This window comes from Fusarium vanettenii, assembly GCF_000151355.1.
Source record: "Fusarium vanettenii 77-13-4 chromosome 9 genomic scaffold NECHAsca_6_chr9_2_0, whole genome shotgun sequence".
Classification (NCBI taxonomy): domain Eukaryota; kingdom Fungi; phylum Ascomycota; class Sordariomycetes; order Hypocreales; family Nectriaceae; genus Fusarium; species Fusarium vanettenii.
Window position 1 is genome coordinate 411,659 of NW_003315877.1, and position 24,675 is coordinate 436,333.

At 54.4% G+C, this 24,675-nt stretch overlaps 5 protein-coding genes across 5 annotated transcripts; 3 read left to right on the top strand and 2 right to left on the bottom strand.

The window, feature by feature from the left end:
- Window positions 1–4,003: 4,003 nt before the first annotated feature.
- Window positions 4,004–6,710, bottom strand: NECHADRAFT_105272 (uncharacterized protein; the record flags this gene model as incomplete). The annotated part of the gene is made up of 4 exons (XM_003050333.1): window positions 6,165–6,710; window positions 4,944–6,026; window positions 4,352–4,891; window positions 4,004–4,300 (listed from the first exon to the last, which is right to left on the bottom strand). The coding sequence occupies exons 1-4, from the start codon at window positions 6,174–6,176 to the stop codon at window positions 4,004–4,006; spliced, it is 1,932 nt and encodes a 643-aa protein (XP_003050379.1). The 5' UTR covers window positions 6,177–6,710.
- A 6,503-nt stretch (window positions 6,711–13,213) lies between these two features.
- Window positions 13,214–15,197, top strand: NECHADRAFT_105273 (uncharacterized protein; the record flags this gene model as incomplete). Its single annotated transcript, XM_003049955.1, has 2 exons — window positions 13,214–13,978; window positions 14,040–15,197. The coding sequence occupies 2 exons, from the start codon at window positions 13,214–13,216 to the stop codon at window positions 15,195–15,197; spliced, it is 1,923 nt and encodes a 640-aa protein (XP_003050001.1).
- A 2,783-nt stretch (window positions 15,198–17,980) lies between these two features.
- On the top strand, window positions 17,981–19,381 carry NECHADRAFT_48950 (uncharacterized protein; the record flags this gene model as incomplete). Its single annotated transcript, XM_003049956.1, has 2 exons — window positions 17,981–18,805; window positions 18,869–19,381. 2 exons carry the CDS (start codon window positions 17,981–17,983, stop codon window positions 19,379–19,381), a joined length of 1,338 nt encoding a protein of 445 aa, XP_003050002.1.
- A 160-nt stretch (window positions 19,382–19,541) lies between these two features.
- On the bottom strand, window positions 19,542–20,471 carry NECHADRAFT_84673 (uncharacterized protein; the record flags this gene model as incomplete). Its single annotated transcript, XM_003050334.1, has 2 exons — window positions 19,542–20,280; window positions 20,338–20,471. 2 exons carry the CDS (start codon window positions 20,469–20,471, stop codon window positions 19,542–19,544), a joined length of 873 nt encoding a protein of 290 aa, XP_003050380.1.
- Window positions 20,472–22,987: 2,516 nt separating this feature from the next.
- Window positions 22,988–24,483, top strand: NECHADRAFT_48436 (uncharacterized protein; the record flags this gene model as incomplete). The annotated part of the gene is made up of 6 exons (XM_003049957.1): window positions 22,988–23,158; window positions 23,209–23,316; window positions 23,372–23,668; window positions 23,724–23,812; window positions 23,862–23,929; window positions 23,963–24,483. The coding sequence occupies 6 exons, from the start codon at window positions 22,988–22,990 to the stop codon at window positions 24,481–24,483; spliced, it is 1,254 nt and encodes a 417-aa protein (XP_003050003.1).
- Window positions 24,484–24,675: the final 192 nt, after the last annotated feature.

The following is a 24,675-nucleotide window of genomic DNA, read 5'->3' on the forward strand; positions in this document are numbered from 1 at the left end:
GGGAATTTCGACGATGGAGGAGGACCAGCAAGATTTTGGCATAAATTTGCTATCAGGCCGGTGGTTGGTCCGGGGGTGTGGGAGGTGGAAGGAACGATGGAAAGGCACGGGGGTACGGGGGTACAAAGGTACATGGGACCAAGTACCTTCGGTGTCGCCTGCCTGTCCCCGTCCCCGTCCGTGGACTGGACTGCCCGCCCACGCTTCGCTGCAGCTGCCACTGGGGGACCTAACCTCCAGTAAACTCGAACGCCGCCGCTGAAGCTGGAAGCTGGAAGCGCGGACGACCTGCCCGCCCGGGTTCGAGTGAGATGGAAGGAGACGTGGGGCGTGGGCGGTCAGCGAACACCGGACCAGCGGACGGACATAAGTTGAACCGCTGGAGGCGCGCAGTTTTCTCTGGTTTTCCTTTCTTTTCTCGAGAGATATTGAGGGTCTGGCCGACCGGCAAGAGAATTGGCCCTTTTTTTAATATTGCTTCCTCTGTGTAGGAGTTGCCCCTTTCGAGACAATGACCACGCCGTACATGACACGCGGCGTCGACAGGAGGTCACCATCCACCATGGCATCACTCAGGGACCGCCCTCACTTAACCCCAAGCCATCTCCACGTGCAAAAGGGAGACCAGCCCGTCTCTGAGGGCACCCACTGGAACTGTGAACTGACAACGCACGCAAGATGCGGTGGTACCTTGTGGTACATGTCCAAACGCAAAAGGGTGTACACTGGCACATCTCATCTTGCAGTGGACCTCTCTTGGCTTGCACATCCCGGCGGCACCTGGGTACGTAGCCCAGCAGGAAGAAGGAGGCTGCTCCCGTACCTTGAGCCTCAAAAAAAGGCTAACCCACAGTCCAATATCAACCACTCAAATCACCCGCATACGGGCTCTGCAGCGCGCGGTCCGGAATACACACAGATCTAGCAGATCCAGACCGAGATGAAACCCCTCCACTGGACGGGACTGGTCTCCTGCCCAACTCCAAGTCTCGTCTTCCTCAGCACCGGGAATACCTCCCACCCCTCGACCCCCCTCCGACCCGGGGTGGCATACGCAGAGTGGGGACGGACCCCAAGGGACGGACCCGCCCAGCCGGAGTTCGGAGGAGCGCCTACTGCTTCATTCAGTAAGGTCCAGGCCGTTTATTTGCTGGCGCGTTTCCGCAGCGGCACCTAACCACCTCTCTCGCATGCTGCCAGTCTCCTTGTCGCGCAGCTCTCGACGTCGCACAGCTTGAGTGAAAAAGAAGAAATATTCTGCTCGAATCGACACCAAAGTCCGGAACTACCTACTATGGGACTTGCGCGGCTGAGACAGGGTCCTCGACCCCTCCGGGTCCCCCAGCCTTGACCTTCTGACGTGCGGATATGGAGCAATCCCCATGGGCGTCAAAAATGGTGCTGGTGCTTGCTGTACTGTCGCGGTTCCGCTGGGCCGTAGCGCATTGCCATGTAGATTGCGAGCGAGAGAGAAGCGTGGAGCAGTCGGCCAACGGTGATCCCCTTCCCCATTCCTCTGCTCTGCTCTGCTCCCTCACCTTTCCCTCGCTCCCGTTCTCCAGATCCGGGGGCGCGGAGGGTTTTGCTTGTCGTCTGTGCTTGGCGTGGGTTATGTCGATGCCCATGTTTCCAGAAAGATAGTCGAGTTTCTTGTCCGCGCCCATCTCCCACACGTCACATGTCCTAGTTGGGATTTTCTAGCGGCATCTGGCGACCTGGTCATTTCAGACAAATATGGATCTCCCCCAGGTCACGAGGTGCCTCGCTTTCACCATTTCCATCCAAGGTGAAAAGCGAGAGAAGGCCGACTCTCACCGTGGGCTCCCGTCATTTTGACTGTAACCACCCCGTGCTTTGTAGACCCGGTACAAGCTCGCAAGTACCGGGAGTACCGCTCGCGCACCTATCACAGGTCCTGCCGGCCGCGGTCTTTTTTTGCCCTGCCGTATCCACACCAGCTTTCTCTCACCTTTTGGTCGTTCCTCTCTGCCTTTTTTTGCGGGGAGTTTAGCGTCACGTATGTACGCAGGGTCAGAGGAAGAAAGGTACACAAGTCTACTTGCGCCGAGTACCTCCGGGGCCCCTTGGCCGTCCGGAGTGCCGGAAATTCCCGGCTAGCGAATCTTTTTGCTTGCCCACCCCTGGAATCAGATCTTCACCCATCAAACCCCTGTGGCCACCAACCCACGCGAAGAAAGCTCGTGCGCAATCAATCAGAGAGTACGTGCGCAGCCATGACAATGGCTTACGAGAATCTCCTTTGTGGGGAAATCTCGGGGTTTGGAGGAGCTTTCCCGGGGTCGAAGGGGGGAGGCTCTTTTGAGAACTGACCTTGTTTTTATTAATCAGATCGTGGTCAAGACGTGATACACACATATAATCTCGTGGGATGGTAGCATAAATCTGCGAGATGGAACAGGTACGATAGATTGGGAAAAAGCAACGTTTTTTTCTTGTTCGAGATCGGACCGGTAACATGGCCTCGACCTCTTACAGACTCTCCATCTCTCACCGTCGGGTCGGGTTTCACAGCCGAGTAAAGAGTGGAGGGAACCGGCCGGCTCCTACAATGCGGGCCATCCTTGACGCCCGCCTTCAGAAAGCTGAGCGAGCGTTGTGGTGTGCGGGATGATGTGCCATCTCGACATGGCCATGTGAGACAAGGTCTCCGATGATATCAATCTGTAGATAGCAGTCAGCCATTGAAACGCCACAACACCATCAATAAGACGTTCAAGGCAGGATTGTGCTCATTCAGCAGTAGAATTGAGGATTAGATATCATACACGCGTCCAGGGCCCTCTAGTGAGTCTAAATTACGTATGTTGTAAATGCAACCTGGGCGCCAGACCAGACCAGTGGTTTGGTGTTTTCCGGTCTTTTTTGGTGGTGGTGACCAAATCGGTCGAGATCACGACGGCCAACCTGCCCCTTCACCAACCATGATCTCAAGCCTAGTTGATCCCATCTATCGCGGTCCTTGTGCGTGTGTGCTGCTGCTTCTTGTTGTCACCCGCCTTTTCCGGGGACGCAGAGCCAAGGCCACCACTCAAAAAAAAACCGATTTCACCCCCACGGTCCCTTAACACAATCATTCCATGCGCCGCCGCCTTCCCTCCCCCGATCCATGATCCATGGTCCATCTCCCGGGTCACCAGTGTCATCTCCCACATGCTGCTGCAACTCTGCGACACCTTGCAGTGTGGGTGTGGGAGGACAGGTCCCTCTCCCGCAACGCCGAATTCCGAAGCATATTAAACCAGCCAACCGGTAGGTATGTAGTAAAAAAAAGAAAAAGAAAAAAGTGACTAAACGCAAAGATCGCAAGTCGTGGCACTCGTAACAGTCATCCAGAGTCGTTATACAGTGTTGTCCTTTCATAAAGATTCCCTCGATCCCTCTCCCCTCGCCGTCTCACCCAGCCTTTCTCCCTTACATTCCCGAGAGTCCGGGGTTGAGACAGGGCTAACGGTAGGCATGGGAGAAGCCAAGGTGGGTCAGGTCGGGGAGCTTGTGGATCGTCTTCCTCTTCCGTGTTGTTGGTGTCGCGAATCATGCCCAGCCCCAGCCTGATATTATTAAAAAGTCGCTGTCAAGAAGAACCACCTTCTCCGAGAAGGAGATTAACGCAAAAACAAAAACGCCCGAGAGCGACCAAGGCTGGGGAATGGGGCTTGTCAAAGCTGGGGGAGAGTGTCGTCAAGGCTCCGCTTCCCGGCCCGGGTCTCGAGGCGTGGACGGTCAAGACGAACCCGGGCCGGCATCGCTCCGACGGTGAGCGCCGAATGGCAACAACAAGAAACAGCGGCCGAAGCAACGGCAATTGCGACACTTTCTCAACATCAACGCCGACGTTTGCGCCGAGGCACAATCGCTGCCATGGGATCGAGAACAAGAGCCGCGATAAGGTCGTGCAGACGCCATGCAGAACGCTGCTCACACATTGCAGTGCACATTACCGTACTCAACCGCAACGTGCCGACCTCTCCCCCGTAGCCGATATTCATCCTTCGATAGGGACGAGATGGCCGTGAGGATTGTACTGCAAATCATCGCTGCTATCGTGATAGGCTTCATGCGGCTGTTCCCTTCGGACGGGGTGCAGCTGGTGAGGGAGGGCAAATCCCGCCTCCAGGGCTGCTTGCACCATCAAAGATGCCTCCTTGTACCGCCGGTCTGTGTATTTCGTAAAGACTGTCGCGTGGTGCAAGTGAGGCTGATCACAGCACTCAATGATCATGGTGACCAACGGCTTCAGCTGACTCCAGGTGTACCCCGAGTAATGGACATGCTGCTTAGTCTAATTGCATGTTAGCTTTAGCTTCCGGTATGAGAGACAATCTCAGCTTACCCAGTCACCCTTCTTAAGAATGAGTCGAGAAAGGCAGTGCGCTCCGGCGGCGAGGAAGCTTGGCGGTGTGGCAACGAACCGCTCGTCCATGATGGTCAACTCCAGGAAGTACTTGGCGAGAGTTCGCGTGTCAAGGTCATAGTCGTCAGCCTTGCTCACACGTCGCAAGAAGCTCATCGGACCGGGCCAGCCCAGCTCGAAGCTCAGCATGCTGAGCATGAATCGCTCCGCCTTGAGAACCTCCTCGGCAGAATATCCATTGTCGACCATGTACACAATCTCGTCAAGCGATGGACTGTTAATCTCTTCATACTTGGCGGCCACGAAGATAGCGGTGGCACCGACCAGCTGAAGCTTGCCGATTGACACGATCTTGGAAGAAAGGAAGCGATCGATGTAGTTGACGGTGAGGAACAGGGTCTCGGGAAGCAGGCAAAATCGAGTGTGCACCTGCACGAGCCAGTCCATAAGGACTGATCGCATTGACCACTGAATCTCTGTCTGAATGTCCATGTAGTGAGGGTCGGGGAGCATCTTCATCTACACAATTGGTTAGCTCGTTCGCTTCGCGACGCGAATCCTTGTCACGTACCTCCAGCTCCCGCATGTACTCGAAGATCTCCTCGCCGTACTCTGCAACCATGCTGACGTCCCAAAGCTCCTCTTCGATCTCGTCGTCAGTGCGGTTGCGCTCGACCTCTTCACGAGCTTCTTCTAGTTCACGCTGTACGCGGGCAGTCACTCGCGGCGGCACTATTGTCGTAGCTCCTCCAGCGGTAAGATCGCGGGAACGGAAAGAATGCGCCGTTGTGTATGCTTGGTCTTGGTCGTCAAAATCCTCTTCTTCTTCGTCCCAGCACTCCTCGGCCTCTGACATGGCAGGGGCAGGACCCTCAGACAGGACAGGAACCACAGGCTCTTCCTCGGTGATCTCAGGAAGCTTGGTGGCAGCCTCGTGGAATTCTTCCTTCTGCAGCGCGTCTAGGTCAACACCAGTTTCGATAGGGAGGTAAAGAGAATCAAGGTAGGCGGCGTGATCGTAAGGATATTCTTCTTGGAGGGGCATTGACACAGTGTTTGTGTTCTTGTAACCCGTCTCGACAGCATCGGGCTTAGGCACGACCTTTTCGAGCTGCTTGCTTTGAGTGCGTCGGAGGTTGGGTTGTTGTTTTTGTTTGAGCTGGGGCTGACTCTTGTGGTGACGGGGCTGAAGGGCGGGTGCGTTTTGAGCCGATGACAGTGTTGAAGCCTTGGACACTACATGAACGGACTTCTTGGTGTAGCCTTGACCCGCAGCCTCCTGGGCGCCGCGCCCGAGCTTCTTGTTTGCGTCGGAAGCCTTATTCTCGAGAGCAGGCCTAGAAGTGAGTGCGTGGGAGCTGGGCCTTTGCGCTGGATGCGAAAATGCGCCCTTGCTGTAGTTGACGTTTTCCTTGTTGATGGCAACAGCTACGTGGCCTTGGGTAGTGCCGTTGGAAGTGTGAATCTTGATTTTGTTCTCGTCGCGTGTGTGGCCGGTCTGTTTGCTGAGGTTCGTGACGTCGCCAAACGCAGCTCGCTTAGCGGGACCGCGAAGGCCGCCTGCTACCGCCGAGGCCATCGTGGCCAGGTTTCCGGTTGACTTGTGCCGTTGGTGAAGATCGGGTGCGTTTTCGTTGCCTCTTGGGCGGAACGGCTATCGAGGTGCAACGTTAGCACGGAACTCACATAAGCTGCCCAGACCTGCATTGGTATGCAAGGGAGAGTGGCTGTTGAGTCACCACACCCAACTGGCTGCGGAGCAAAGGGCAAAATCATGAGCATCAAAACATACCCTGGCGTCCATGTTGATGATTAAAAAAGAGGATGTTGGATATATGCGGGAAATGGTTCGGCGTGATTTACACGCGCTTGGTGTTGTTGATTGAGCCAAGCTTCTAGAGCCAAAGAAGCCGACGGTCGTTGGAGTTGCTTCTGGCGCGTCGAGAGTTCATGTAAGATGCAGTACTGTTTCTCGAATGGTGATAAAGTTCAGATAATGCGGGCGATTGTTCTCCCTTGCTTGAACTGAACTTTGATATCAGCTACTTCGCAAGTCGACAATCGCGTTGCTGTAAGGCCGCCTCAACCACGAGCTGATGATTGAACTGCAGTCAAGCTGAGCGAAACAAGTCGTGGTTTGTTGTTTTTTCCTTGAGAGGAAAGAAGAAAGGTAGTAGCTTGGGTCCGGCGGCTGTTCGCGAGATTAGGGGCTCGGGCACCCAAGGGGCTTGGACCGGGAGATTAGACAGGGTAGGTTTGACTCGGATGGGACGATGAAGTCTACCGTCTAGATCGGCGACCGGTTAGTTGACCAGGGAGAGGATCCAAAAGAGGTGCTTGACCGGATGGTGAGGAAGAGATTATAGACAAGACAAGTTGAGGCGAGGGCATGATAATAAAGGCGCCCCGAGAAGTTGGATCTGGGTAAAAGCATCCAAGACCCGTAGCCGTGCAACGGGCAACGGGCAACGGTGTAGGAGCCTTGGGCCGCCGAGAGGTCGCTGACAACAGAGATTATGATTGGTGTGCCGCCTTGGAATCTCCACTCTTTGCTTGAGATGAGATTTTGTTTGTTTATTTATGCGGCGGCGACGCCCAGGCACGACATTATTTTAGGCGCCTTAGCGCAGGGAGGGAAGCTCTGTCAGCTTGGCCCAGAAGCGCGGTGCTGATGTCCGGGCCGCGGGCTGGCCCGTGCATTATGTTCTTCCTGTCGTCACGGCGATGGATATTTCGGGACGAGCTGTTCGCGCCAAGCCTATCTGAGCGGGGTTAAGCCTTATCGGGATAATCCCGTTTCTTGTCGCGTCTCACTTCAAACGGCCTTCAAGACGTTGACGTCGGTGACAAGTTCTGTGAGACATATTTCAGGAGGCAAGACCAGTGAAAATATTGAGATCGGTGGCTTTTATTCACATGGAAACTTTTGACCTCTCAAGTCTTTTCAGCGTGGAGCAATGCTTCACTGTTGACATTCAATGTCGGTCAGCACCAACCGCGTCGTATGACCAGGGCATTTTCACGATCTAACCACGCTCTCACGTGACCATCGCACGCCTCAAACTTGACGGCATCTTCCAAATGCTCAAGATATCTAGCACGTCACGATGCTACCGAGACCTCGTCGCAAGCCGGTTTTGGAAGGAACTCGGACTCCGCAGTGTCTCTGAAGGCCACCGAGACATCTGATTTGCATGCGCGGGAACTAGGTGGCTGCCAGATGGCGAAATACCCTCGGCTTTGCAAGAAAAGAGAGCTCTGGAATTCGAGCTTGAATGTTTCATCCGGCCTCTGCGGGGACTTTATATCTGCGGAATCCAACCTCGGCAGTAATTAAAGAAGCGCTGAACGTCTCTTTATTCGACCCAATCCACGGCACAGTCAGCTGAGGGAGACGAGCGAGGAATTCGCACAAACTGCGATAAGCGCCCTGATCTGTCCACCCGTCATGAAATGGTGGATGGCATCGCCCCTCCTCAGACATTCCGCCACGCAAGCAGCACTAAACCCAGCTCTACGCCACCATATCTCACCTTTCCAACCGCGCGATGGTGCAACATCGTCAGAATCATCCGGCCGACATCCTATTCAACAGTGATGGCGCGCCCTCGTTCCCCAGTTTCCCCGATCTGCTGGTTGTCGCAAATCCCGACCCATCCAGGCCGCGGGAGGGGCTGTGTGCGCCCTTGATAGCTTGGGAAGCTAAGACATGAGGATTCAACGAGCCAACACGGCATTGCGCATTGCCTTTTGACAGTAACCGAACGCTATCAAGGTCAATGAAAGCTTTATTAGCTCCAGAAGTTTATGCTCAACTAGCGGGAAACACGGAATCAGGAACAGGAGGGTTTAAAAGGGTGCACCAGCTCCATGTGGTCTGTCGCAATGGATCTCTAACCCTGGAGCACGAGAGTGGCGAATAGGCAAATGTCCTGTCCCTTGATGGACAAGGACTGGGCAGAATGCCACAGCCTCGGATAGCTCATGTCGATTGTCGCGAATACGCCTTGTATCGGACTCGATGCCCAACTCGGCTTCTCGTCAAATAAGGCGATCGTGATCACCAGTTCAATATGCGCCTTTTGGATCAAATCTGTGCCCGCCCAGCATTCTGCGACGGGGACCAACGGGTGCCAATGGAGCGAGTTCACTGGGCGCATCCATTGATAAGTAGGTACCTGCGCAGGCAAGCCACTGCACCGCACCGCACCGAACTACATGGCATGGAAATCTAGCGACCGCCACATGCCAGACGAGTCTGCGCTGTGACGAGAGATGAGGCGAGAGACGCAATCTCGCGAAAGAGGCTGGGCGCAATTCGACTTTAAACACCCGAGACCATGATGAGGTCTGGCGAGAGTCCCTATAATAACAACCAAATGCCGAGCTCCATCACATTCTTGGACGGGACAGGCGCACAAGGGCCATGCATATGCCACAGATGCACACACCGTAACTTCTGTGCGTCCTCGACGTCCCATGCCATCCACCACTGATGGGCCGTCCATATCCATATTATCGCAAATCAGCCGGGCCCCGGTCGGAGTCGGAGTGACTGGGACTGGAGGCTGGAGACTGGAGATCATGAAGTTATTATCTATCTCGCTTGCCACGGATAGTTCCAGTCTAGGCGCGCAAGCTGGCAGAGCTTGACGCAGAACAGAGTGCGAGGCGAGACAAAGGGAGATGAGACGAGACCAGACCACAACGCGCTCCTTCAGTCACGGCTGGGCTGCGACGGACGCTGATTCGGCCAACGGAGCTCTCCATCTTTTTTTCTGTCGCATCTTGTTTTTGTTGTTGACCAGCGTTTTTTGCGCCAGCGCATCCAAACGTGGATAGGGCGGGGCGGTGACAGCGTGCGCGCAAGCGTCATGCTTGATGGTCGATGGGCGCATCGCATCCTTCCCTTGGATGCAACCTGAACCCCCATCATCCATGGGAACGCGCAAACATGATGGGCGCATTGTCTGCTGAGTAGCGCGATCCTCGGGTGAGGGTTAGCTTCTTGCAGAGAGTCGCAGCTCAACCTGCGAGAAGGGCGCAAAGGGGACATCGCTGCAGTTGTCTATCCATCGCATTGCGCATCTGTGAATCGCATCGCGTGGCAAGGGTCCGGATGGCCCCGTCCGTGGCATGCACAGAACGGTCGTAGCTTGGGCTAGGCTGGTCACGGGTCCCATGATGCCAGTTGAGGTTATGCATCGCCCGCCGATGCCGTCCGGGTCTTGCAGGCCCAAGGTTGACAGGGGTCCGTCCATGAGCTGGAGAACTACCTGCCTTCCAGAGCGCGCGAACGAGCGAGACAAGAGAAGAGGAAACTCGATAACCAGAGAATGCAGTTCTCCAGGCCGAGAGAATGGCCGTGTGCTAGCTATCGATCGCATGGTTCCATCCACGGCGTGCGCGGATGGATGGATTCTGGCCTCACACTGAAACAAAACAAGCCAGAACGTGTGGCCAAGCTCCAATCCTCGATCCCATTTTTGCCTCTCTACCTTGTGCGCCACGAGCCAGCCGTCTCAACGCTGCCTGGCCCGATCAAGATGAAACCCCCAGCGGCTTCCTCGATGGACAGGGAAATTGATCGCCCGGGCCCAGGCGTCGAGCGAGGGTTATCATGACAAGTTGGTTGCTGAACCGAACCCCAGGGTAGGGGTTATGTGAGAGTCAGCGAGCGCACGCAATGGATGCAATGCTCAACTTGAGATGAGGGAATGGATCTAGAAGACGAACAGGGTCTCTCTCTGCTATTCCTAGCGCCCCTGGAGAACCATGCGCAAGGCGAGGCTTGATGGGCCCCTTGGCAGTTGGATTTCATTGTCTCAAGGGTCGTCAATCTAGGTTCATTGTCCTTCGAGAAGATGACGGTAATTCCAGATCCAGGGCTCATCGGCGCAAAACCCCTTTTGGTTGAATCAAGGTCGCTCTGATCCAATCCTCTCATTAACAGACCAATACAGCGCATATCTATTATGTTTGACGGGTTGTTCTTCAACAAATTGCTGGTTGAACCGGATGAACCCCCTTGCGCTGGCCCAGTTTGGGGGTCCAAAAAAACCGACACACTAAAATCCCACAACAGGAACATGGCCTCAACGTCTTTGCCAACATTCAATACCTGGAATAACCAAGACACAAGATGGCATAAAGCAAGCACGTACATTTCAGCCCTAGTTTTACCCCCTGGATTCTATTTCAAGATCCAGCAAGCCTCTCTTCACTCACGGCGGTAAAAGGAAAGGTCTTCTGCGCGTCTGGTTCAACTTGACGCATGATCAGGACAGGCCCCGAGCTTGGCCGGCCATGACAGCAGCGCGATTGGCTGTCAATGGCTTATTGCAACCATCAGCTCAGAGCTGTCTGAGCCCTCGATCAACAGCTCTCAGCTTCTCATTGTGCGCCTGCTGAGATTCAGCTGCCGCCCAATCCGTTCGTTCTCGCGCGTAGAATCACCATTGGGTCTACGAGCCGCCGAGTTACAGGTTGATTTATGGTCAAATCTGCGCCTTCAGTTTGGGCCGGAAGATGTTCAAAAAGCCCTGAACTAGAGTCGCACTGGACCCCCGCCAAGCTCCGGGCGCAGTTGATACTCCCCATTGGGAGGGAGCGGGAGAGAGAATATGGATGTGTGTGTGCGCGTGTTGTGTGCGTGTGTGTGTGTGTGTGCACCTGCAGGTCTGGAGCGGCGCTCAACAACTGCTGGCTGCCATGTCGCCGAGCGAGCGTGTGCCATTCACAGATTTTCCCTTTGTTCTCAAGCTAGCCGGGACCACAGGTTCGTTATTTTCCTACTTGACCCTACGGATCCATTCATACCCACACCTACATTCGGATGGGAGGTGAGGGTCACTCGAGGCGGCCAGACAAAGAGAGCTGTCAGAGGACAGCACGAGCGTGAGGGGCTGGGCTGGATTCTCCTGGGGCGAGGCCATTGTTGTTGGCCGCTGGGCGCCAGCGCCTAGCCTAACTAGGGTCGCCTTTGGAGCAATGGAGATGTCGCTAGTAGCGGATGGATCGCGAGTGGACGGTAGGAGAGGAGTAGATAGATGGGTCGGTCGCAGCAGGACGCTCCAACGGAGACCGGAGGTTCGGGAGGGAAAGGAAGCCAAGTCCCCAAAAGGGCTCCGCTGAAACGGACAAGTCAACTGGAGGGTTGGCTACCTTAGCTTGACTGGACAAGTCAGTGAGTTTCGACGTCGCGATCCATATTGGATGGAGAGCAAAAGACTCATACCCAAAGGCGCAGCGCAGCACAGCACAGCACAGCGCACACACTCGAGTTGAAGGAATAGCACGAGAGCGGGCGCATTGCCTCTACTCCGCTCCCGAGAGCCGTGCCTGAACCTTGTGTCTCAAGGTTCCGTCTTGCGGCAAACCATGACCGAGATACGTAGGCTCATCATCACCGTATAAAGTATGCGCCTTACTTGCCGGGGATCGACATCTGACTACCGGGCCCTTGCAACCTCTCAGATACGTATGCCGCCCGCCCGTAAGAGTTCGAGGAGGAAGCGCATGGAAGTTAAGAAATAGTAAAAGCATCTGATAGATATCATTTTCATCTATTACAAGAGCGCAGACAATATGTGTGCGCGCGCGCAAAGAGATATCCTTCCCCTGTGGTTGCGCGCTGCATCACCCGCTTTTCAAGGTTCCAGTTCCCGCGTCGGCCGTCATAGTCAAGAAGAATGCGCCCCCTGAAGCAACATGCAACACGCAATATAACAACGTGGAGGACGTTTATGAAGCCTAAGTACCATCTTTGGAGAAATCAAACATGGCAACAGCCATATATTCAAGCCCGCGCTCATAATCCCCCCGTTGCGGTCAGGCACCTCAATAGACGGACGGGTCCCTCACGTCAATGGATTCAGGGCAAGCCGACCCTGGTCCAATCTCAGCGCTGGACCCGACCTCCCTGAAGGTGGGTGTCCTGTGTACTGCCATTACAGGCCCTGACACGCTGTAGATGGCCCCTTCCAGCGGTCTAGCGGCCTCCTCTCCAGGCCCCCTCCAGGGGACGTTATCTCCAACTGCCTTGGAAGGGGACCTGGGGCCAGCCAGCCCGTGTTAGTGAGCCCAGTTCGGCAGCGACAAAATCGTTCAACTCTCTCGCCTGGCTCCTCTTTTCCTCATGCACACCCTCTTCCCAAGTGTTCAACGCCGCCACAACCATCTCAACCCGACTCTGGTCGTCTCTGGTGAGTCCCATCGCTTGTATCATCATGCGCGATCCCCATCGAGACCCAATCTCGAGGCCCCGAATCTCCCCTCTTCCGTCCTGAGCCCCCAGGCCCATGACCGCTCTCCTCCATCCGTCCTCCCCGTCCCAACCAGCGCCAGTCCGCCCGGCAGTCGTTCTCTCCACGAGGATCACTTCCCGACACCATCTCAGCTGCTTCACCTGTTGTCCAGGTCTCTACCAGCTGCTAATCCGCCTCAGATCTCTCCCTAGGTCGCCCAACTCGTCGTCGCTGTCGTTTCAACGAACCCTCCGTCCCATCGTCGTCATCCGCACCGCAAGTCGAGCCCTGGAATACCACCGCACACAAGACTCGGCGCTTACCGCCCACGCCCTGGATGGTGATCCCCTTTTGATCTCCCATCCATAGCCTGGCATCGTCTTCACATACTCGCATCGCTTCTGTTCTCTGGCCCTCGGCCACAGACCAGATTGTCGAGCGTCCTGTTGAGCGATCCTGCCGTGAACAGGCCCTGGCCTAGTCTATCCCAGGCAAAGCCCGCAACCGCCGTCCCCAACCACAACCCTCACCTCTTCCTCCCTATCAACCTCGTCCATCTCCAACGACACACTCATACATCCCTCACACTGGCACAATGGCTTCCATGTCGCCGCTGAACACCGGTGTCGGTGGCTCGGGGGCGTCCTCGAATGGAGGCAGTGTCTCACCCCAGCAGACGGCGACCCCCAAGAACGTCGCATTCGAGCTGTTGTTCCCGGAATCTCCCCAATATCGTGCGCGCCTGCCCATGCGAGTACAAATATATCCCCACGATACTACAGACTCGATTGTGACGACCGTCAAGAATTTCTACGGTTTGTACTCGGGTCCGACCGGGTCAAAGGGAGTCAGTTTCGAGGATGAACACCGCAACACCCTCATTGCTCGATATGAAAACTTCCGCAATAATATGGTCGTTTACGTTAGGGTCATTGAAGAGCCTCCGGTCAACCCGGCCGCCTATGCTCATCATTATCACAGCGCCTCGGTCGGCGCCCACCCCTACTATGGTGACAGTGCTTATCCCGCTCCCCAAGCCCAGCGCTTTGCGCAAGATATCTCCAGACCCGGCTCGCGATCATCGCGGAGACGGAGTCCTTCTCCCAATGTTTCTCGCGGCCGAAGAAGTGCTTCTGCCAGCACAAATGGAAAGAAGGGTCGCTCTCGCTCCTCCAAGAACCGGGGTTCCGCCGCAAGGAGTCATGTTGAACTCCACAGCGACAGCATAAACGGATATAGCAGCAGTGATGAGCCTACTTCGACGTCTGGCAAGAACAAAGACCAGCTGCCTACGACCGACATCAGTGTCGAGAACATTGTCGAGGGTGGACGTCGAAAGAGGGCCAAGTTCGAAAGCTCGGTAAGTGGAGACCGCCATTTTGTCAAGGCGGCCTCAAGAGACTGACAGCGTCGGTTCACAGGAACTGCCCCTGTTTGCACCACCTCAGATGCCGGCGGCGACATCGAACCCGTCCGTCTCTCCTGCTCGTCGTGTCGAGCCTCACCGTCAGGCTATGCCCTTTGTGCAGCCTCACCAGAACCCCTTCACGAACGCCCGCCCCATGCAGTCACCCCAGGGTTATAGCAATGGCCACTCGCACGCCAACATGTACTCAACACCAGGCCCTGACAGCCGTCGCAACCGCAATAGCATCGGCTATGCCAGCAATGGCAGCGGAATGGGCGTCCTCCCTACCCCTGACCCGACCGTCGGCAGCTGCATGTCTGAAGAAGACAAAGACGTCGCCATCCAGCTGATGCGCCTTGGCGAGATCTCCAATATCTCCCAGGGCCGCACTTCTGCCTCGACCCTCGATGATACATTCAGCGGAAGAGCTGAGGTTGCTTCCTCGACTGGTGCTACCAGCGATGGAGAGAGCGATAGCGAGGCTGAGCTGCCTCCTGCCCACCGTCAAAAGCTTGATACTGCTGGCGCTATCGGTAAGGTCTATCAGACTACCGAGGCGCACTTCATGCCTCCTCCTGAGAGCGCTGAAGTTAGTGGTGACGATGCCGACTATGAGGATGGCGCAGATGATTCTCTGCTCTCCAATAGCAGCAAGACCAAGCCCGTAAAGACCACCAAGGCTCCTACCAAGCACAAGAGCTCTGGCTCCATCTCCAAGGCACCTTCGACCAAGGGCTCCAAGGGCGGCCGCGCTTCCAACGGCTCCAAGACCAAGAAGCTACCAGCTGTCCCTGCCGGCCCAATATCCCCGGCATCTATGCCTCCGTCACGAAAGCAGTCGGTCGTCTCGACTGGACAAGCCCCGCCTGTTCCTGGCGAGGAGGAGCAGCCTGATCTCTCCACCAAGCCGCGCTGCCAGCGCTGCAGGAAGAGCAAGAAGGGCTGTGACCGACAGAGACCCTGCGGACGTTGCCGCGACGCAGGCCTTTCTGCGGATCAGTGTATCAGCGAGGACGAGGGCAACGGCCGGAAGGGTCGATACGGTCGCCACATGGGGGTTCCCATCAAGAAGGAAGAGGTTCCCGCCGTTGTCCAGCCCGCTCTATTACCCGCTGCCCCTATCGCCGCCGCAACCATGACAGCGGACAAGTCGAAGAAGCGCAAGCGGTAGGGGTGACGGCCGCCTCCTTTGCGAATTTTTAGATGTTGACTTGGTATGTGTCATTTTGCACAAGAGCACGCATTGTCCAAATCTTGAGCATGTACACTCAACCTTGATCAACTATCTACGCGGTCATGTCAGACTCGCAACCAAACTTGTCTCACTTGGCAACAGTGGATTGTAAACATCGCATCAAGAACAAAAACACCATCGCAGTATATCATGCGCATTATCTCATCTTCCTCCTTTTTTTTTTTTGTTTTTCTGTTTTATCTTGTCGTTACTATGGTTCGCAGGCGAGAGGGCGGCACTCATGATGATTTTCAGGAGGATGTAATAACGACGGCCTGTTGGCCATTACACTCCTTATATGGCGTTTGGGGGGGGGAGGGGAGATGTGGGAGTTGTCGAGTGTCTTTTGTTACTTCTCTTTTCGTTTCATCTGCTTTGTGCTTTGGCTCTGGAAGGCCTGGCAACTCGGGTAGCGAGCCATCCATCATTGCCAGGCCTTCCACAAAGCGGGCGATCAAAAATGGAAGGGCGCGAGGAAGGGAGGTTTGGAGGCGAGCTCGGCGCGTGGATTGGAAAATCTCCCAAGGGATAGAAGGAAGGGTAGGAACGGAAATATGGAAGGGTTATCATCGAGTGTGTATGTGAAAGCGCAAGACAAATGAACTCGGGGGGAGATCCCGAAAGAGGGAGACAGACGGAAAAAAAAAAGGGAAGCCCGTCTGGATGCCAACTATGGAAATTGTCTACTAGCCGCGCAAAAGGACGGACGGACTCGGGGTCGGCGAAGGCGACAGGGAGTGGCTGTTTCTGATTTCCTTGTTCTATTGCGATTTTCTATAGCTTGCTGTAGTATGCATTCCTACGCAACATGTTCAATTATTAACCTCGTGTACATATATATACGTGATGGTGAGGGACGGTGTGGGAATGTGGTTGCACAGATTTACATGGCGCCCACGACCTGGCTGTCTGAAAACTCGGATATAGCCGTCGCAACAGTATGCGACCGCTATCCCCGTCTTCCGAAGCGATACAGATAAACGTGTTGCTGGATTTTCTTTTACGACGGTGATGTCGCAGGCGAGGGCATTTTGCGACAGAAGCGCTGCAAACTTGTTTCTCGGACGCCCCCTGCCGACACCACCATCTCGAGCCTAAACGCGGTCGCATCGACGGCGCAGCAACCCCCTCAACGGTATTGCAGCCCAATTACACCCTCTTTTACATATTGCATCGCATCGCATCGCATTTCACACCTTGCGTTATCTCAACGGTTCTTTTTTTTTCGACTTTCAAAGAACCGGTCAATCGTCTTAACCTACATACACCCCACCATCTCCTCCCCCTCCTCTCCCCGAATCGGGCGCTAGCGTCCCGCTCCCGCCCCACCCCGCCCGCACGATGCGGGGACGATCCAAGAGCCGATTGGTCCAAGATCCCGATCAAGGTACATCACGTGAGATGCCAGGTCATTGCTTTTTTACGTCATGTTTTTTTTTCTGTGTGTGTGCGTGTCTTTGTTTATTACCCCGCGCTCGCGATGGAGGGGTAATTTTCTTCATGGGGTTTCGCGACGAGAGAGGTTGACATAATAAACAAGACAAGTCCAAAAGTGCAAAAAATTAATGGTTGTTTTTTGGTGGGTTTTATATAGCGTGGAGAATGGCGATCACGATGATGCTATTCTTTTTTTCCTTGTTGATGATCTACGGGTGGCAATGTTCAACGCCGTTTCGGCGTCGGAACTCTCATCCCGAAACGTCAACGGTTTTATCGGTCGCAACAGTGGACTCTTCTTCTGCGCAGCAGCGAGCGCGCAACCCACCTGCGCGTTGCGACAAATGCGGTGAATGATAGAAGGGGCTTGCAGGGGCATAGGTAGTGGCGCGTCCGCATTTCGCAGTATTTGTTTATTGATTTTTTTTTTGTGTGCGCTTCCCCCCCTCCGGCGCCGATGGCCGCGACCACCCGTGACGGAGGCCTTTCATTGGCCCCACGTTCTCCTTGCCACAAAGCCGCGGACATCCGTCCCCGGAGGTTGTTTAAGCGTCCCGGCCGTCGGTGCGGGGCCCTCGGGGCCGGCCGGTACCTTACCCTGGAGGTTCATTCGGCTCATCTGAGTCACAAAATCTCCACCCTTTTTCGGCCGTTGAATATCGGAGGAAAAGAGTCAATTAACCCGCAATTAAAACAGTCAATTGATAGCAACTTTTCACCTCACCTCCCAACTCTTGGCGTTTTCCTGTATTGTCAATGTTGTACAATGCTCATCATCATGCATTTAGGGGACCTCTTTTTGTTGGGGTAAAAACAAAAGAGGGAATCCACCTCCAACATAAGGTCACCTGGACCCGGGAATAATTATCCATCGTCCTGTCACGCACACCCTACGACGCCTCTTTTCCCTTTCCCCCCCTCCCCTATCTACATGTCGTTGACAGGGCGCCCTACAACAACCGAGTCGACTAGAGAGGACCCCACGACGATCTGGCTTCAGCAAATGACAATGCCAGCGCCGAGGGCCCGATCGGAGCGGTTCATCCTGTGTGGGGCGCGATATCGGCCGAAGATGGATGGCAGAGGGAGAAAATCCTTTATCCAGCTGATAGTAGAGAAAGGAAGCCCAATTCCGGCTGGGCGAATTAATAATGCCTGGATGTATATAGGAGCCTCGCTGACCTCAGAATCGAGATCCTTCCCCCACGTAGTGTCTATTAACAGTAGCATCTGAATTGGAACACGCTCCTCCCCATGTCCATTGCCCCATTGTGTCGACGACAATGTTTGCCAGAGATGTAGAGAAGACCCCGGCCTACGGGCAGTCGTCAGTCGATGCTTCCGAAGAGCCTCAGGTCCTCAATCCCACAATCTCAAACACAAACGCCCCCCCGCCTCCAGTCTTTGACCCGGACAACTTCAACCCTCCCGATGGGGGTTTCAAAGCCTGGTCCCAGGTGTTTGCCGGCTTGCTCATCAACTGCCTCGCCTGGGGATATCCAGCCACCTTTGGAGTCTATCAGTTACATTACGAGGAGACATTGGGTCTCCCGTCGTCTCAGATCTCGTGGATCGGTTCATGCCAGACCTTTCTGACCTTTGCCTTTTGCGGTCCGGCTGGCCGTCTCGCTGACGCGGGGTATACTCGAGAGACAGTTGTTGTGGGGAGTGTCTTGGCAGTTCTAGGATCCTTCATGACAAGTCTCTGTACCGAATACTGGCAAATCTTCCTTGCCCAGGGTGTCTGTACCGGCATTGGTCTCGCCCTCATCTTTATGCCTGCCGTCTCCGTCGTCAGCTCCTATTTCAAAACCAAGAAAGCATTTGCCCTAGCAGTAGCCGCCATGGGCACAGGTGTTGGAGCCATTGTCTTCCCTGCCACTCTGCAGTACCTCATCCCTCAGATTGGATTCCCCTGGGCTGTCCGGTGTGCTGCTTTCGTCGCCCTTGTCATGGCCATCCTTGCAAACATTATTCTGAAGCCCTACTTGCCCCCAAGAAGATCCGGACCACTGGTAGAGTGGGAGGCATTCAGAGAACTTCCATATCTGTTCTTTTCCCTTGGTGCCTTTCTCAACTTCTATGCCCTGTACTTTGGCTTCTTCTATGTAAGCCACTCACCGTTTATCATCGTCTAATACCTTATGTAAAATTGCTGACATGACCTACAGATTAATGTCTATGCCCGTAATGTCATTGGCTTTACATCTGTCGAAGCAGTCAGCCTTTTGCTCATCATCAACGCCCTGAGCATCCCTGCACGACCTATAGTTGGCTATCTCGCAGACAACGTCCTGGGGCCCATCAATACGTTTTTCATCGGCATTGTCGTACTCGGAGGAATGGTTTATGCCTGGATCGGCGTAAAAACTGTAACGGGAATGTACGTCTTTGCCGTCTTCTTCGGATTTGCGAACGGCGCATGTCAGGGCACCTTTGTGGGAGCCAACGCCAGCCTAACCAAGGATCCTCGCAAAATGGGTACTAGGTTCGGTATGGTTCAAACAATCTGCGCCTTTGCTAGTTTGGCCGGTGCGCCGACGGCTGGTGCCATTATCGACAAATCTGGTGGCGACTTTGTTTGGGCCCAGGTTTGGGGCGGAACTGTGCTCTTGATGGGAGCCTCCATGGTCATGGCTTCTCGAATTGCCTCGAGCGGCTGGGTTCTCTTCGCCAAGATATGAAACCGAAGAAGAGAGGAAACAAGAGAAGATTGAGTATGTTTGGAAAGAGGGAATGCAAATCAGGGTCATCGGCGGAATAAACAAATTGGAAAGTGTAACAATTAACCAAAAGCAATCAGTTAATGTCTAAATTGAAAGCTGCTTCAAAGGCAGTCGTTTTTTATAGTCTGCGCAACTGGTGCAAAGCCGTGATAATCAGTCGGGCGATCTGGCTGCCGTCTTGCCAGATAAAGTCATGCTCGCCCCTGAGATCCTTGAGCACCTGCACATCGATCCCCTGTTTGGTCAGGAGAGCTGCCATGTTGTCGATCTCGGGTCCGTCGATGAGAGTGTCCTCAGGCGACCATGCAAGGACGGTCAACTTTCCACCAGTCCATCTATCCTTGAAGCTGGAACTGAATCGAGCCGGGGACGCCTTGTTCCAGGCAGTCTGGTCTTCGCCGAACGCGGACGAAATGAAACCGGCATAGTTGCCACCGAACCTCTCGTTGAGACCGACCAGATCAAAGATGCCAGAAACGCCGATGATGGCGATGGGAAGAGGTGCCTGCGCATGAGAAGCGAGGACATCATCTCCCATCAGCAGTTGGAAGGCAAGCGTTGCGCCAGCAGAGTGACCGACCAAAATGTAGTCCTCTGCCAACTTGTACTTGCCCTGCAGAAAGTTAAGGGCTGACCAGATATCCTCAAGGTGGTCAGGGTGCTTGGCATCACGGGCCTCAGTCTTATTGGCAGAGTCATGAGGGAACTCAGGGTGAGGTGACAGTCTGTAGTCAATGCTGATGAAACCCTTGATATCCTCCAGCGCGACAGCACCGGATATAACAGTGCGCTTGATGGATTCCGCAAAATCGTCCTCGGTGTTTCGGGGGTCACGCCAGCCGCCTCCGTGGATGAACCTGTGGGCATATCAATCAGCACGGAGACACAATGGCAGATTCCATATGGCATCATACACCACCCAGTAGCCCGTTTCCTGGTCAGGGCGGTCCTTGAAGCGCCACACGCCTAGCTTCTGGCGGCTGTGCTCGCCGTACTTGTGGGACGTGTAAGTAAGTCCCAGGGACGGGTCCTTAGCAAGCTCTGCCATCTTGGTAAACTTGGGGCGAGACAATTGGAGCTGTGAAGCGGAGCGGGATATCAAGGTGACCACAGAGGCTGAGACTTGTGGAGACGGTTGGGAGGAATTAAGACTTGGCCAAGGATGGCGTCAACGTCAAATCGTAAGTGTTTGATAGAAATCTCGTAGGATTCTTAATTGCGCTGAGGCCATTCGCGTGGGGGCTGAAGTAAGAGTCAGGGTGAAGCTTGGATCGAACGGTTGTTGATGAGAAGAGTGAGGGGTCTGGTTTGTGGTGATGCTCCGCTCTTCCTATTCGCCAATCGGACGCTCTTTCCACTTTGTCGGGCCCCTCTGGTTTGGCAGATCGCACGACAGCTCTTTGGCAAGAGCGACTGACTGTTGTGTCGCAAGCTTCAGTGTCAGCGTCAGCGTTAGCGGGAAGGAAGGAGCTCCTCCCGCCCGTCATAGAACTCAAGTTCCTTCCATGAGCCGCTCACGGAACAGCGGATGAACATGTTCCGTCCTTCCGTCTTCCCGTCTTCCGTTTCCATTTACAAACCTTGCGACACCTTATTCCGGATGACTTGGACTAATCATCTACCACCATAGACGATGTCTTCCGATAAACACCAAGTTTGTTCGCCAGCGAAAAACTGGAATCACCAACTGTTGGGTGAAGGTGGCCCGCGCTCAATTATACCAGCAGAATGGTGTGAATATGAACCAACAGAACGGAAACCATGGACCGTTTACGGAACCGTCGGGCGAGCCTCCGCCAAACAGCTATTCCACCCCTACAATTAACATCCTGTCTGACCTGACGTCGCACACGGCCCAAGAAGACGCGGGGCATGGGTTCGCGGGACAAGGGATGCACGTGTCTGCATCCAGAAACCGGCCATGGATCATCACTTCAACGGAGAAATATACTGAATATTCCCGAATCACAGCTGCGCCTCGCAACTTGGACCGTGTGCTCGCGTGTCGCTGACACATGGAACCAGGGTTCCGCAGCGACAGCTCCTAATGCTACCCGAAGGATTTGACGGCGGCCAAATGTAACTCATGATACCACACAAAACGAGATGGTTTTTGGCCCCTGTTCATCTTCCCGTCGCCGATGGAACCCTCCAGGACCATGTCCCCGCGGTTGCTTGACTGCTTGCTCTCTTGATGGTCTCGCCTCGTCGTTTGCGCGCTTGCAATAAGCGCAAACCCAAAGGAGATTGATGACGGGGTATTGCTGCCGAATCCTCATGCAGCAAGCCTAGACGAGTCACTATCGTTTCGACCTGACGGAGGAGTTTTCTAACAAGGGTATCAATCGTTCTGAGCCCCCGGGACGAGACCGGACGCTTGACAGGGATCCCACGCTCGGCCTCCCTAGAGCTGAGACCGAAACGGTGGCTGCTCAACGCCCTAGCACGGAACCTTCGACAACCTGGATGTCTTTCCATATCTTCGGGTTCGCGCCATCACGGATGAGTCCCGAATGGGTCTAGAAACTGGGGAGGAGCCTTTGGAGATGTATCATGAATCTGCCTTCACTAGCTGATCACTAGTTGAGGGATGAATGTCTAGACGTCACGGATATGCTAGCCAGGAACAGATGGCCCCGCAAAGCCTCAACTGTCTGGCATGTCGCATGATGTGCCTTGGTCTCTGAGTCCATGCGCAAGGCGAACCCACCGATCTGGTTATCCTTTCTCGGTCACCCGGACAGTTGATGTTGCCCGCTGATGGTCTGAAGTTTGGACAAGAAGTTTACGGGTTATCCTCAGCGGAGTGCTCTCAAGTATGGCGTGTCTAACTGAGAGCAGCTCTCGATAACCTCGCGGCGAACATGCCCCTTTTGTCAACAGATGAAAGTAACGTCTTTCCCGGCTTCACTATCCGCCATCCAACCCAAGACCTGCTAGCACAATTTGGCGCATCGCGACAAAGCTTGTCATCGACAGGCTACTACGTATGCCACCAGAACAAATGTCCCCTGTCACTCCATCCCCTGCCCTCGCCTATTTCTTCACCAAACGAGGCGTTGACGGGTTCCACTTGGAACTCTGGAGGAACCGGCCCAGGAACCGCGTAATGGTCTTTGCTTCCTGCATGGGACTTTTACCCCCGTGCCTCCCAGATGCAGCCCCGTAAGCCTGCCTCAAACGGTCTTGAGCGAGTGTGTGCCCAAACAAACGCCGGCTCACATCCTCTCTCCGGCTGGTGGCACCGTCCGTACCTTGCAGGCACGGGCTTACCCCCATGCATCATGCAGAGCAACTCTGGGTTGGGTCGCCGATGCTAGGTGTGAATCACCTGCACTGCTTGTGCCTAGATCAGTTATGTACCTCGGAGCTGGTTGGTGTTTTGCACGAGTGAGATATATCTTACGGGGATATCACCCGGTCCCCCCCCCCTCCTTTGGTATCACCCTTGTCCTGCCTCTTGATGTTTCCTTTTATCTTTTCTGTTCCCTCTCTACACCCTCTTTAACGCCCAAAGGCTGTGCCATGCTCGAAATCGATCTGCACTCGTGACGCTGGAGCGCCATGGCTGCCAACCAGCACATCGACCTTTCCGAGGACAACTCGGTTGCTTTGGTCAGCACCGTCATTGTCTTTATGGCCCTGAGCTGGCTCTCTGTCGGCCTCCGTAGCTATACAAGAGCCTTCTTGATGAAGAGTTACCAAATGGATGACTGGCTCATGCTCATTGCTCAGGTATGTCCTCTACTAGGTATCCGACCGAGCAGCTTCTCACCACTCCTCAGGGCATTTTTACCGTATCTTGCGCTTTTATCCTCGAAGGAGTGAAAGAAGGACTCGGCCGACACAATGAAGCTATTAAAGACGATGCGGCCGAGGTCAATGCTCTCAAGGTAGGCAACTTGCAACCAGAGTACCTGTTCATGGCGAATGCTTATGGTGTATCAGTGGCAAGCTTTGGCGACCGCGACTTATGTCCTCGACATGATGTTCATCAAGCTGAGCATTGGTGTCTTTCTCCTGCGACTGTCGGTCAAACCGGTGTACACATGGATCATCTGGATCAGTTTGGCCATCATCACCATCTGGAGCACCGTCATCTTCTTCTGGAACATGTTCCAGTGCAGTCCCGTCGAGAAGCAATGGGACTTTAGAATCACTGGTGGTCATTGTGTTTCTGCAGACCAGATCGTCTCAGCCGCATACGCCATAAGTGCTATGACTATTGTGTCTGACTGGCTCTATGTAAGTCGGACCTCCTCTCTATCTAGCAAGGACTAGACGTATTGACATGGTACAGGCAATCCTACCTATTCCTATGCTATGGACTGTCAAGATGACCAAGGCAGCCAAGGCAACCGTTATTGTCATTCTGGGCCTTGGTATTTTGTAAGTTATATTAGCTACTACTTCGTGTATTTCCGCTAACACCCCAAAGTGCAAGCATCGCAACGCTCGTCCGTCTACGATTCCTTGCCGATCTCACCGATACCGACGACATCCTTTGTATGCGACCCCCGGCTATGTTCTGGATACTAGCTAACCATCCTGTAGTTGCTGGCACTGATGCTATGGTCTGGACACTTATCGAACCAGGCGTCGCTATCATCGCATCTAGCTTGGCCACCATTCGACCCCTTCTCCGGGCTATGAAGATAAGAGGCTTCGAGTCCACCGGGAACACATATGGAACAGGCCATTCCGCTGCGATGCGATCCAACGCGAACCGATCCAAGCCTGGTGTCATGCCAGGTTTCGGCCCCAACGATGTCTCGTTGGTGAACGTCGAACCGAAACACGATACGATACGAAATATCCCGAACGATATCAACATCCCTTTACCCCCTCATAGGGGAGTACCCAACGGCCCTATGTCGCCCGGTCAAGTTAGCATCGTTAAGAGCGAGATCTTGGTCATCCAGGGCAACCGGTCGCCGCCTCCTTCACCCTGGCACGCCTCGGAACAAATTTCTTCACCGAACGATTCGTTCGAGCAAATACACGACCTCGAAGCGCAAAGCCAGGACATAGACCGATATGGAATCGGAGGCAGGAGATAATGGGTTTCACGATACGACACAATGCCGTCAACGGGCATACACTTTCTTCCCTTGTACACTGACTGTCTCACTACAAACAACAACAATCTTTGCGGGGGATCTCTTTAGATGGCTGGGGGAAAATGGATAAAGGCGTTGGAGAAAAAAGGCGTTGGAGAAAAAAGGCCTCGAAGCTGGGTTGCGCGATGGCAC